The sequence below is a fragment of the Frankliniella occidentalis genome, unplaced genomic scaffold (assembly GCF_000697945.3).
Source record: "Frankliniella occidentalis isolate FOCC.00 unplaced genomic scaffold, Focc_3.1 Scaffold18, whole genome shotgun sequence".
NCBI lineage: Eukaryota > Metazoa > Arthropoda > Insecta > Thysanoptera > Thripidae > Frankliniella > Frankliniella occidentalis.
Window position 1 is genome coordinate 2,081,184 of NW_026267148.1, and position 12,268 is coordinate 2,093,451.

Genomic DNA, 12,268 nt, shown 5'->3' on the forward strand with positions numbered 1-12,268 from the left:
CACATTGCGGTGCGCGCGCACGGGCCGCCGCCGTGGCCGTGCCGCTGGCGCAACCGGCTGGCCGAGAAAGAGAGAGAGAGAGAGAAGAGATATGGTTGGAACTAGAAACGCCGATGTCGCGCATCCCTTTCGCACTCACGCGATCAATGCGATACTGGCTGTGTCCGCGATCGCGCGGCGGCGGCGGAGCCCGCCTCTGCGCCGCGCAGTGTGAGGAAACTCGTGACAGAGCGCCTGTGGGGTAGGCAACCCAACGCGCGCGCGCGCACGATTGCCTGCGTGCTCGCCACGGCTGACTCACACTCCCGCCAGGTTGATTGTTCGTCGTGCATCTTTCTTTCGCTCCCCGCGCTCCTACGCCGCTCCTCTCCCCCGTACACAGTGACAGTCGCGCACATGTAATGTTTGCATCTTGGGTATGGTGTGCAAGATCTTCCGTCGACTTCTACTTCTTCTCGCCCTTGCCGACGGTCATGGACGGGACGGTGGCGCTGGACACGGACAGCCCCGCCTGCAGCCCGACGTGGTCCCAGAGCGTCGACTCGCTCACGGACGCCCCCGAGGACAGGGCGCGGAGCGCCGTCAGCTCGGGGACCACGTCGCCGTCCTCGTCCAGGTCCAAGTCCAGGTCGGGGCCGGTGCCGCCCGCAGCTCCCGACACCTCGGCGTCGTGGCCGTCAGGCCGCGTCACCGTGAGCGTCGGCCTGTGGTGTGGGCCAGGTGAGCAGTTTACCAGCGCAATGCTCGACTGTTGTGTTGCCAATGAGGACATTGCTTGAGATTTGTGATATATTAAGCAACCCCTGAGCCCATAGTGTAGCGTCAAGTTCCCGAACGCGGCAACGTACTGGAACGAGCAGAGGGGTAGTCGTGTCGCCGGCGGCGCACTTTCGGCGACGGCCTCCACCTGGTGCCAGCACAGGTCGCCGATCTCCCCCGCCCTCGTCCCCATGGCGGCCGTCATGGGTGGCGTCTTGTCCGCTCCCATCTCCGGTACGGCCAGGAAGGCGGCGCTGTTGGCTGGCGCTTTTTTTGAACCGGCCAACCGGGCGGGAGACCTCTTGGCTGCGACGCGGGGGACTCAGTTCAGCCACCATTCGCCCGCACTCCGCGTCGCCTCATGTCGGCAGTGCTCTTCCGTCACTTACCCTTCTGGCGCGTGGGCTTCTTGGCGGGCGCCCCGCTCATCGTGCCCACCACTCTGCAACACCAGCGCAGAGAATGGTTTGGCAAGGCGTCGCTTGGGGTGGTATAGCGGGGGAGGGAGCAGGGTGCAATAAGGTAGCCTCCTGGAAGAACGATGTCTAACCGTTCAGAGGCCGCGGGTTTGGGAAAGGATCTCGACAGGCACTCCGGGTCGGGCCTCGTTCTCGGCTGGTGTCCAGCGTACTACCTTGCCACTAAGGCAGGGCTGCCGCCTCGGTTGCCCTGCAGTGGCAATGGGTCTCCTCACAGGCTGGGCCTTTCATGCCGCGCTTTTTATTTCTGGTTAGAACACCAGTAACCGCATGCAGGCGTGCGGGCGGGCTTGGCGCCATATGGCCCCTTGCAAGTATGCAACTCGTCCGAAAGCGTGCATTCGGTATAGTATAACCAGAAAAAGTAGGACTCAGACCACCCACCCTGTATTTGAGAAGGCGGTGTGGTCTGCTCTGGCCGTGCACAGCCGCCCGCTCCGGCGCCCCAGCAGTTTGCACCTAGACCCGTCTCAAATGCTGGAGCATCCTCAGGCCGCGGCGCGCTGGGCGCGGCACGCGCCATGGTTGGCGAGCAAACCCATCGCGGTTCGCATCGTTGCTGGGCAACATTTATTCGTGAGATCGAACCCTCGTTTTTCTTTTGATGGGGAGCTTTCCCACTCTTAACACATTTTAGGTTTTGTCTCTAGATCGAGTAGCTGCTTCCTGCAGGCGCATAGGGGTATACATAAACTTTTCGATAGCGTCGCCGTCCCGCGCGACGCACACGCGATGGTCGCTGGTCGCTATACTTTCTGTGTCGCGCCGCGCCCGAGAGGTGCACTAGAGCAGGAAGCGTCAAGAGAAATGTTACCTCGTTTATCAACTACAATGCCACGCATTTCCATTCGCGCCGGCCTTTGTCTTCAGCACTTCAACAGTCGCAGAGACTGTTTTGTGGTCGATCTCCCAGTGGGAGGAGACCCACCACATTACCCCTCGCACTGTCCAATCTGACGGTTCGTGAAAGTCGTGCGTGTAAGGGTGAGTAGATGCATATGTATAGAGGAATAGTTCTGAAAACGAACTTGCGGCAACTTTAATTTATTGGGAATAAATAAGTACTACTCCATGTACAGTGGTGGCGTCTTTCAAGGTATTTCGAAATCTCGCCAAACATTAAAAATTAATAAATAAATAAGAGCTACATCACAGAAAATTTAACTCCCCTACCTACATCGTCTTTTACCGATCGTTACGTAACGTTCTTTTGTTGAGATCCTCGCGTCCCGCATAATTCGCTTGGCGCTTTGCTTTGGAATCCTCACGTACTAGTAGAAGCTGTAGCTGAAAACAGAGAAAAACATTAACGCAGGGCCATGTTTTTTAGTCTTTCACCCAAATTAAGATTATGTCAAACTAGAAATACAAAGTTAGTGAGGTTTGAAAGCACTTTTCTCCACCCTCCACCTTGTGGTCAAAACACAGACACAAGCGTTCAAAGCTGCTGCGAAACAATGCATTTTCGACGACAGTTTTAGTTTTAGATGGTGACTGCGTAGTACTTTTTTACCACCATAGATTGACAGATTCTAAACTGTTGCCTGCCACTTTATTCCAGGGACTCTTTAGTTATTGGGGACTTACTCGTCGTAGAGTGGGCCTCCCCGGCCGTGGCCGCCGGCTCCGGCCTGGGACTGGCTTTGGGTCTGGGAGATGGAGAAGGGTCCCAGGGCGAGGGTCTGGGTCTGGGATTGGCTCTGCGCGCCCGCGCCTCCGTGGCCCGCTTGGGCTTGGGCCTGCGCCTGGGACGCACCACCTGCACGTGCAGCGAAAGCAACGGGGAAGCACGAGGACACACTCGCACCGGGACAGGACAGGACAGAGGGATCACCAGGACTGGGGCCGTTCACAAGCCAGACTTACTTGTTTGCAAATATTGCACCTCCTCGTGTAGGTGGAAAAACTTCGCGAATAGCTATTTTGTGAGTGCGTGAGAGATGTGACGTACCCTAAAAGCTTGCTGGTTTGTGAACGCCCTGTAAGCCGACTCCCCCCATCCACCCTGCCTGCTTGCAGCACCACACTAACCTCCGTATCCCCCATAGCCACCCCCTGGGTAGTAGCCACCTCCGAAGCCTCCAGGCCTGCCATGCTTGTGGCCGAACAGCCCCAGGACGGGGGAGCGCTTGCCTCGGGTGTCGTTGGCGCCGCTCGGCGCCCCGCTCGGCTCGGCGGGCGTCTCGGGGGTCGCGTCCGTCGGCTTGGGGCTGGCGTCGCCGTCGGCAGCCGGCGCCGCGGTTGTGGCGGCGGTAGCAGTTGAAGTCGCGGCGGTGGCGGCTTCTGTGGCGGAGGGGGCGGTGCTGGAGCTGCTGGCGGCAGCAGTCGTAGTCGGGGTGGCCTCGGTGGAGGTCGGCGCTGCGGAGCTGGTCGGGGTGGGGGCGTCCGCACGACGTCTCCTTGAGGCAGGGGCGGCAGGGGCTGCCGTCGTCACATCACTGCTCGTCGCTGCGCTAGACGCGTCGGAGACTGTGGTCGACGAGGCCGACGCTGTCGTTGTTGACGGGGAGGTTACTGCTGCCTGTGCCTCTGTGCTGGAGGCCGGTGTTTCGCTGGGGACGGCGGGCACGGGCACCGACTCTGGTGTCGCGACCTCTTTTGGTGGGGGTGCCGCGGAGGTGGTTGTGGGAGCTTCATCGGACCGTCGTCGACGTGCTGCCGCAGTTGTTGAGGGCGAGGACGCCTCCGTGGACGACGGGGCTGCGGCCTCTGTGGACGACGGGGAAGCAGCCTCTGTGGACGACGGGGTAGCAGCCTCGGTAGACGACGGGGTAGCAGCCTCGGTAGACGACGGGGTAGCAGCCTCGGTGGACGACGGGGTAGCAGCCTCGGTGGACGATGGGGTTGCCGCCTCGGTGGACGATGGGGTAGCAGACTCTGTGGACGTCGCAGATGTGACCACGGCGGGCGTCTCAGGCGTCGACTCTCCGGCCTTGGTAGATGCCGTGGAAGAAGTTGGCTCGTCAGCACGTCGCCTCCTTGCCGGGGCTACTGAGGGGGCAGCACTGGAGGTGACTGCGGGTGCTTCGCTGGACGTGGCCGCAGGTGCTTCGCTGGAGGCGACGGCGGGCGCTTCAGTCTGAGCGGTGGCAGGGACCTCGGCCTCGGCAGGGGCGGCCGAGGTGGCCTCGATCGGCACGGGGGTGGGGGCGTCCTTGGGGGCGGCCGTCTCGCTAGACGGCGAGGCGTTGACCGCGCCCGGGGCGGAGCTCGCCGTCGTTGCTTCGGGCGTCACGACGAATACAGCCTCGGAGGATGTGACGGCGGCGGTGGGGAAGGTCGATGCAGCTGCTGACACGACGATTACCTTCTCGGTGGTCACCGGGGTGTTACCTGCGCGACAGACAAACAAAAAACGCCCCATCATTACTAGGAATTAGGTTTTCAGCGTGGTGAACGACAGGTTGTGATCGTGTAGTTAGATTGTAATTATGATCCTTAAGAATTTATCCGGGAATCCTGGGGTTTCGATCGATTTCGGTAATGCAGGTTAATTGCGATATTTTCTACCGAGAAACCACGTTGAGTAGATCGAGATGTATACACATGTAACACATGTAACACACTGGGTCCGCACTGGACCGCGGAAGTGGAACCGCTGTCCTATCTGGTGTCGAGGTGCTACGTCACGCTTCGGCCACCAAGCAAGCAGCGCCCGGGGAAAAGCACATTAATCACTCGGAAAAAGAGACCATGTCGTCGGCTGATGCGATGCAAGGCGAACGACGACGGTCAAATTCCTGATCCTGGCCAAGTATGCCACAAATAGGCGAAAAGTGAATTGATCTGCGGGCTCCCTCTCTCCGTGTTGACTCCCAAATCCGAGAGTCCAAGTTTACGGTCGGCTGAACTCTCTTTCATTTTCTCTCTCTCTCTCTTTCTCACGCGCGCGCGCACACACTCACTCACACACACACACACGCACACACACGCGCGCGCGCCCAGCCACTCGGCACGCTCGGCACAAAAGATGCTCGAGATGCTCTTCCTGGTGACCTTGAGGACGGCCCCGCCCCGCTGGAAGTCATTTCTCTTCGTTTCTGGTGCCGCCGCCGGCGGCGTGCGCAATGAGTAGGTGTTGTTGTATTGCCTTCTTTTTGAGGAATGGTCAAGCCTGCATCAAATGGGTAACTCATCTTCGTAATGAGATTGCTGCTTGTGCCGCGGTGGCGTGGGGCCGAGAGTCGAGGGGAAAGGGGAGGTGGAGGTGGAAGGGGGGGGGGGTGATCCCGATGGGAGCTGGCGGGGTGTGTGTGGTGTGCGTCGTGGAGCCGAGAGCAAGGCCGCCAGGATCCGAACTGGACCCGTTGGCAGGGTTCACGAGAGTGCATGCGACGCAGTGACGCAGCATGCGTTTTTTTACACAAACTGTAATTTTTGCAACCTTTAGCACATTCTCCCATAGGCTCACACTTTGACAAAGAAGATACACAATAATCGATACATTTTAAAAACGCTTTCCCCCACAAGAATTAACCCTTATAAATGTTAAATAATTCGCGCATTTTGTAGAAGTAATAGACCAACAAGGAGGCCGACCGACGCTTCCTCACTCAGGCCCGCTTGACCCCTGCGAACCGTTGGGTGGGCCACCAGTAGAACGCCCCTACATTGCCCAGAGCAAATTGCCTACCCAGTAGGCGCCTTGACCAAACTTCCTTCAATGAAACGCATTTTATGCCCCACTAGGACTTAATGTAAGTAGAGACGGCAAAACCAACGCGCCACCCACCCTTTTTTCCTCGTTTGCCAAGCTTACGGTTACGGCGAGGTTGAATCCCCCGAATAAAAATGTTTGCCAGAAGGCTCACCTGTTGCTTCAGCGGATGGCGCAGCGATCGCCGGAGCTTCGCTGGCGGCGGCGGCAGCAGCATCGACCGGTGTGTTAATGGCTGCGACGACAAATAAAAAGGGACTAGTGTTGAGACTTACAAAATTAGGTGGTACGGCATGCCTAGAAATAGGAATGAATGACTGTACCTTCTTCGGCGCTTCGGCGGCGGCGGAAGAAGCCAAAGCCTCCGGGTCCACCGAAGCTCTGGGACTGGGCCTGGGCTTGTGCCTGGCTGCCGCCGTAGCCTCCGCTCTGAGCCTGCGCCTGAGCCTGCGCCTGGCTGCCTCCGTAGCCGCCGTGGAAGCCTCCGCCCGGGTAGCCTCCGTAGCCACCGTTGCCGCCGTAGCCGCCGTTGCCGCCGTAGCCGCCGAGGCCGCCGTAGCCGAACCCGGGCCTCCTCTTAGGTGAGCGCTGCACGCGATCTGGGGGTAGGCATCAAGATCGAAGAGTTCGAATACATCTTACGTGACGAACAGTGTCCCTTTTGTTGTGGATGTGTCGTTTCCAAACGCATCTCCTTCGTTATCGTTTTCAACTTTTTCCTACAAACTTACTCCCCAGCGCACCTCTTAGGGCTCCTTGGTTAAAATGATTCTAAAAGCCGCGGATAATACCATAGAAAATGTGTAATCAAAAGTCACATAACCTAGTTTTAAAAATAAACTGTAATTTTACTATATTTGCCAATTCTGTAATGGAGTACTGTTTATATCGACCCCAACGGCACCCATGAAACACCAGCCTCCCCACTCTAACTAAGCACGTACCCGCTGGGGCTGCTGACGCCACGGCCACCAGGACGACGAGGAGGGCAGCGAGCGCCATCGCCGACGTGAGCGACCACCGCGTGGACCTCATGACGCTACGAATCTGACTCCTTCTTTGCTTCCGCACAAACACGAAACGCGACCCGTTCGCCTGCCGGGACTTGAGCGCACTCGGCGCCATAAGTCAATGATCTTCCTTTTTATATAAAAGCGAAGAGAGCAACATTGCAGGTGGGAGGGGATCGGCGTGGCCTGGCCCGGGATGGGATGGGGTGGGAGCAGCAGGAGCAGGCCGGGGGTCTCGGTGCAGCGGGAGCGGCCACCGGCGGCGCGGGGCGGGGGCCCCAAGGTCCTGGACGGCGGATGGACGCCGGAGAACGCGGCGACCAGCGGCCAGTAGTAGAGGGGGAGGATGTCGCCTGTGAAGCACGTGACATTCAGCCACTCCCGGGGGTGGGTTAACGGTACCGTTAGTGTGCAAGACTGATGGTGTACGGCAGGATTTGCATAGAGCATTAAATTGAGCTAAATGGAGTCAAATGAAGTAAAATGTATTGCATCTAGTGACACTTTATGGCCTGCTCCAAGATGTCTCCAGAAATTGCAGTTGCCCTAGGCTGGACGTCGACCAAAGCGCAGGGCGCCGTGGGTAACCTGATAATTGACATGATTTCGACTCTATTTAATACTAATTTAATACTTACTTTATGCCAAGCCTGGTGTAGGCACCCCACCCGCGGTCTACGGCGGGCCTTAAATGGAACTACGCAATATGTTGTATAAATTGGTCGGCACTGCGCGAGTTGCACTATCACATTTTGGTGATTCTTCGAGACTCCGTGAATTTTTATTTTTATTTGTACATGGTGAGAGGAGACTGCCCCCCCCCTTTTCCCCCCTCCGCTACAAATGTCCCTCCTTCCGCGCAGACTTATTCCTCGCAAAGCAGGTTGGCAAATGGCTAATGTTGTAGCTTGACGCCGTGTGCGACGCGCGCCGGGAGTAAGTGAGTGTGTTAGGCGCCAAGTTTGCCCGACGTCGCCGTACCAGAGTGTGGAGCCCACTCAATCGTCTGCACGAGACAGTGAGAGGCAACCGTCCTGCACGGCTTGTTTCAAGTCGCGGGAGACTCGGTTGCGGCGATCCCATTCGCCTCGCTTCCACGGGACTGCCCCCTCCCCCTCCACTCCCTCTTTTTCTCTACCACCCACCTCACTAGACCTCCCTAAATCTGCCCAAGAAACTGCTTTCTTACTCGCACCGCCCCTGTCCCTTTTGCATGTTGTGATGTGTTCTTGTATTCGGAGGACAACAAATGCACGCCGATATGCGCACCCCGTACCCCCTACCGGGTAGGGCCTAACCCCTTCCCCCGGTCCACCGCAGTGTGTGGGCGCCAGGCAAACCTCTAGCGGGCGCCACCAGCAGCCGGAAGGATTAAGACTCTTCAGCATGGAATAGTTAATAAAAATAAAACAAAGACTTGGGCTCTTCGCCGAAAACAAAGCAGCATGGGATGGGGCAGCGCGGCGGCGGGGCGAGGTGGGGGCGGTGGCGGCGCAGTGGGCGGCGGGGCGCAGAGCGGCGCTGAGGTGAACAACCCAGCCTGCTGCTGCTGCGCGCCGCGACTCGCACGCGTTGTTTCCGCCTGTATCGTTAGTTGGCCGCCCTGGACGCGCCGACGGATGGACAAGTCGGGACACCGACCGGGAAGTTGAGCAGCAGGACTTCGCTCTGGCTCCCGGGGATTATAGGCTGACCTCTCTCACGGGGTGTTGCAGGAGCAGCAAGTCAAGAAAAGGACCCCAAGTCCCATGCAGAAATGGAGGAGGTCAAGGAGATATACCTTACTGTGGCGTATGAGACATCGTAAAGACCGGTCATACATTTCTGGCTCATAGACGACTGCGGTGTTGTTATTCGTTAGCTCTTTATTTTTTGTGTTTTGTATGTTTTAATACATTCTTCGTAACAGGTCACCGTGCTTCACTCCTTGGCCTTGAGGGGTGCCGCTACCGCCGAGGAGATGGCGGAGGACGCGGACGCGATCTTGCCCACCACGTTGTCGACGGCCTCCTTGGAGCGGGCAGCGTTGTTGACGGCTGCCTGGTTGGCCGTCGCCACGATGCTGTTGGCGTTGGCCGCAAACGCGGCGGGCAGGTAGGCGAAGGCGGGCAGGAACGGGACGGGGAAGGGGGCGAAGGGGTTGAAGGCCAGCGTGGGCAGCGGCGGCAGCAGCCAGGGGTTGAAGAACCCTGCGAACGGGTTGGCCGCGAACAGCGACTGGAGCTTCTGCTGGTTCTCGAGGAACAGCTGGTGGGCCTGCTGCGCGTTCAGGTGCTGCACGTTCTCGTGGGTGTGACCCGAGCTGTCCGTACTGTAGGTGGCAACCACCCCGCCACCGGTCAGCCCTGTAACATGACAACGCAATAATTTCAATGTAAAAACCGAGCAGAGACTACACCCAACCCTTGAGTTTGGGTACCTTCTTTACATGATTAATTGTACCGAAGGAACTAAATGGGGGGGAGAAGAGAGAGGGTGGGTGCGATGTGGCGATGTGGGGGTATCAAAGGCGTTGCCTCACTCCCGGAATTGATTTAGGAAACAATTATGGCTAAAGAAGGTGCGTGATTTTCCCCCTCCCCTCCCCCGGTGCCCGCCCGTATGCCCATCGCCAGCCGCACCACTCCCCCTGTCCCTCCCCCGGGACTGTACCTTTGGTGGGGGCAGGTGTGGAGGGGGCAGCGCAAGTACTCCCTACTCCACGGAGCAGCTGGCGCAGCCCCTGCGCTTCTCGCCCTTGAGAGGCTTCACGGGGGCGGGCACGACGGGAGCGGGTGCCACGGGGACGGGCCTCACGGGGGCGGGCGCCACGACGACGGACTTCGCGGGAGCGGCGGCCGCGATGGTGCTAGCCCCAGCGCCGCCCAGCAGAGCGCTGAAAATGTTGCCAATGGCGCCAAGCCCCCCCAGGCTGTTGTTGAACAGCGCGTTGGCCTGCTGGGCATTCTGCTGCACCAGCACTTGCGTCTGCTGTGGAGAGAGGGTTGCCACGCCCTGGTGCTGCTGCCCGTTTGAGTCCGTCAGCGAGTACACCGAGATGCCACCGCCGCCTACGGACACCCACGCCGTTAACTTCACATGTGTACATCGTTCACTGATGTACGTTTAGTGATCGTGACCATTGTTTATATTGTACATTGTTAGTACCCTGTGATGCGCAAGCGTCGCACGTAAACAGCGAGAAGCCGTGCTTTTATTTATTCATTGTCTAGTGTTCCTAGTGTTTCCGAAGTCATCGAAAGGCACTTGCAATTACCCCTAAGCACGATTTTGTCACTCGCCTCATCCACTATATGGCCACACTTTCTGCCTATAAACTGTATGCGTATTTTGAGGAGGTCTTTATCTTTTAAAGAATTATTCTATCTATCTTTTAACGAAAAATGAAAACGGCTTTTTGAAGATTCTGTTGAAAATTCTAGAGGTAATCTCAAGAACGCAGTTATCTCGGTATATAGCTCTAAACATTATTATCTTTGTCCGTTGGTCTGTTTCTCGTACTGCAGCCAGGTCGCCGCAGTAAAATTACGAAGAAGCAGGGAGAAACAGGCCTTAAAGAAATGTGCAGTTAAAATTATATGTCGTTTTCATTTTTCCATCCACTAAATATTCAATAATGTCACGCCGAGTTCTTACCTTGAGGTGCGGCATGCGCGGGTAGGAGGGCCACTTGAAGCAGCAGGGTCGCCACCACGGCTGCCTTCCACGAAAACGTCGCCATCCTGTCGAGTTGCAGAGTGGTGGAGTGGTGTGTGACTGTCCGGAACGCGCAAGGGTTGGAGTCGCACTGACTCCCCCGAGTAGACCGCCGTCCGTCATGGAGTGAGGCTGCCGTGGTTCGGGGTGGTGCGAGGAAGAGGGAGATACACACGACGGAGTATTCCGATATTTCATCCCCCTCGCACCCACAAGTATTCCAAGCTGCCATGTCGTATCTCTGTCTGTCCGCCTGTCTCTGTCTGGCTGTCTCTCTATGTCTCCCTCTATTTGTCTCTCTCTCAATTAGCGTGTGCGGAGCCGTTGTAGTGTGTTGTACCACTCTTCTGCTGGATTCGATGTCAACAAGCAATTACTTACTGGCGAGTATCCGCCTCATGAGCGGAGGGTACGAGGCAGAACTATGGTTATCATGTTGGGGTATACCCGTGCCCGTGTCACACTGAAAAAACAAAGGTGCGATATGCTACTTTTTCAGCGGTGCTAAACCCGTTTAAAGTGTTTACTTTTAGTTTTATCCAAATATTTTCAGTATGAGTAAACCAATTAATTACAGTTTAATGTATACCGTCAGATGTCTCATAACATTCTGCTGCAAGTATTCAGGAATGCGTTTACTCGTTCTGTAACTAAAAGTATTTCGCTTATTGTGGTTGGATGGATAATCCATGGGACCGACATAGCACGCACTGCCGCCACCGTATTCGGGCCCCCGTCCCCGTGCGGCCCTGTTCCTGTTCTAAAGGAGAAAAAGAGAAGAGGGGGAGGGCGGCACGTTTCCTTCTGGTAGGGATAGTCTTGGGCTTGAGGACTGTCTTAAAGTGCGTCCGTCATTTGCCGTTACGCAATTGCCTAGCCAATGCAAGGTCTCATAGCGCCTGGTAGGTAGGCAACATCTTGCCCGTTGTGCTTGCGTGTACTGCGGGCCGGCCTACCTTGAGTCTCGCAGGCGCCGAGCTCTCACAATTTGTCGAATGATGAGGAACGGATGTACATTACAGACGCATTCATTGGGCAAAGACAATATTACCATCACTTATTCAGAGAATTGTGTAGTCGTCTGAGATGCGCCATGGACGTAGGCAGCCCACCCAACATCGAAGCTGGAATGGTGGCCACCTTGCCGCCTTGCCTGCGAGCAGAAGGCTTCCCTCCCGCCGGCTGAAGCGGGGGTCGACGCGGGCTGGGACCCTGCTGCATTGCAGCACACAAACTGTTTACGACAAAAAGATACCGTGCAATGGACCACGCAGGGGTATTACCACGACGCTACGGGCGATGGAGCTGTCATACATCCGCGTTTGTGTTTTGGGGAACTTTATCCTAATTTAACTAGCATGAAAAAAAGAAGGGGTCGCCCATTCACCTTAGTCGTGTACGGAGTATAATGGTATTATGCGGTATTGTAGCACGTTTTCAGGGATTTTATGACAATGTTATTTGATATTTTGAAGTATTATGTAGCATTATGAGGTATTACAAGGCTTTCACTGTAAATTGCTTACGAACTAGGTTCGTAATGCAAACCAAAACGTTCGTAGCTTACGAAGGATTTTGAAGCGTTGTATTGCGAACTAATTGTTCGTAAGCTTACGAACAAATAGTTCGTAATGCAAACCGATTGTTCGTAAGACCCGTCTAGCCTT

The 12,268-nt window shown here is 56.6% G+C and overlaps 3 protein-coding genes across 4 annotated transcripts; all 3 read right to left on the reverse strand.

Moving 5' to 3' along the window:
- Positions 1-384: 384 nt before the first annotated feature.
- On the reverse strand, positions 385-1,197 carry LOC113207585 (uncharacterized). Its single transcript, XM_026424213.2, has 3 exons — positions 1,149-1,197; positions 849-1,065; positions 385-704 (listed from the first exon to the last, which is right to left on the reverse strand). Exons 1-3 carry the CDS (start codon positions 1,186-1,188, stop codon positions 446-448), a joined length of 516 nt encoding a protein of 171 aa, XP_026279998.2. The 5' UTR covers positions 1,189-1,197; the 3' UTR covers positions 385-445.
- Positions 1,198-2,266: 1,069 nt separating this feature from the next.
- LOC113207560 (pneumococcal serine-rich repeat protein-like) lies at positions 2,267-7,020 on the reverse strand. Its single transcript, XM_052264397.1, has 6 exons — positions 6,840-7,020; positions 6,219-6,494; positions 6,050-6,130; positions 3,270-4,571; positions 2,826-2,997; positions 2,267-2,525 (listed from the first exon to the last, which is right to left on the reverse strand). The coding sequence occupies exons 1-6, from the start codon at positions 7,018-7,020 to the stop codon at positions 2,510-2,512; spliced, it is 2,028 nt and encodes a 675-aa protein (XP_052120357.1). The 3' UTR covers positions 2,267-2,509.
- Positions 7,021-8,771: 1,751 nt separating this feature from the next.
- LOC113207586 (sex-determining transformer protein 1-like) lies at positions 8,772-10,686 on the reverse strand. 2 transcript variants are annotated; one of them, XM_052264399.1, is made up of 3 exons: positions 10,542-10,686; positions 9,558-9,955; positions 9,115-9,250 (listed from the first exon to the last, which is right to left on the reverse strand). In XM_052264399.1, exons 1-2 carry the CDS (start codon positions 10,624-10,626, stop codon positions 9,600-9,602), a joined length of 441 nt encoding a protein of 146 aa, XP_052120359.1. In that variant the 5' UTR covers positions 10,627-10,686; the 3' UTR covers positions 9,115-9,250; positions 9,558-9,599. The 2 variants fall into 2 exon arrangements, with proteins under 2 accessions (XP_026279999.1, XP_052120359.1); XM_026424214.2 differs by lacking the exon at positions 9,558-9,955 and having other exon boundaries at positions 8,772-9,250.
- Positions 10,687-12,268: the final 1,582 nt, after the last annotated feature.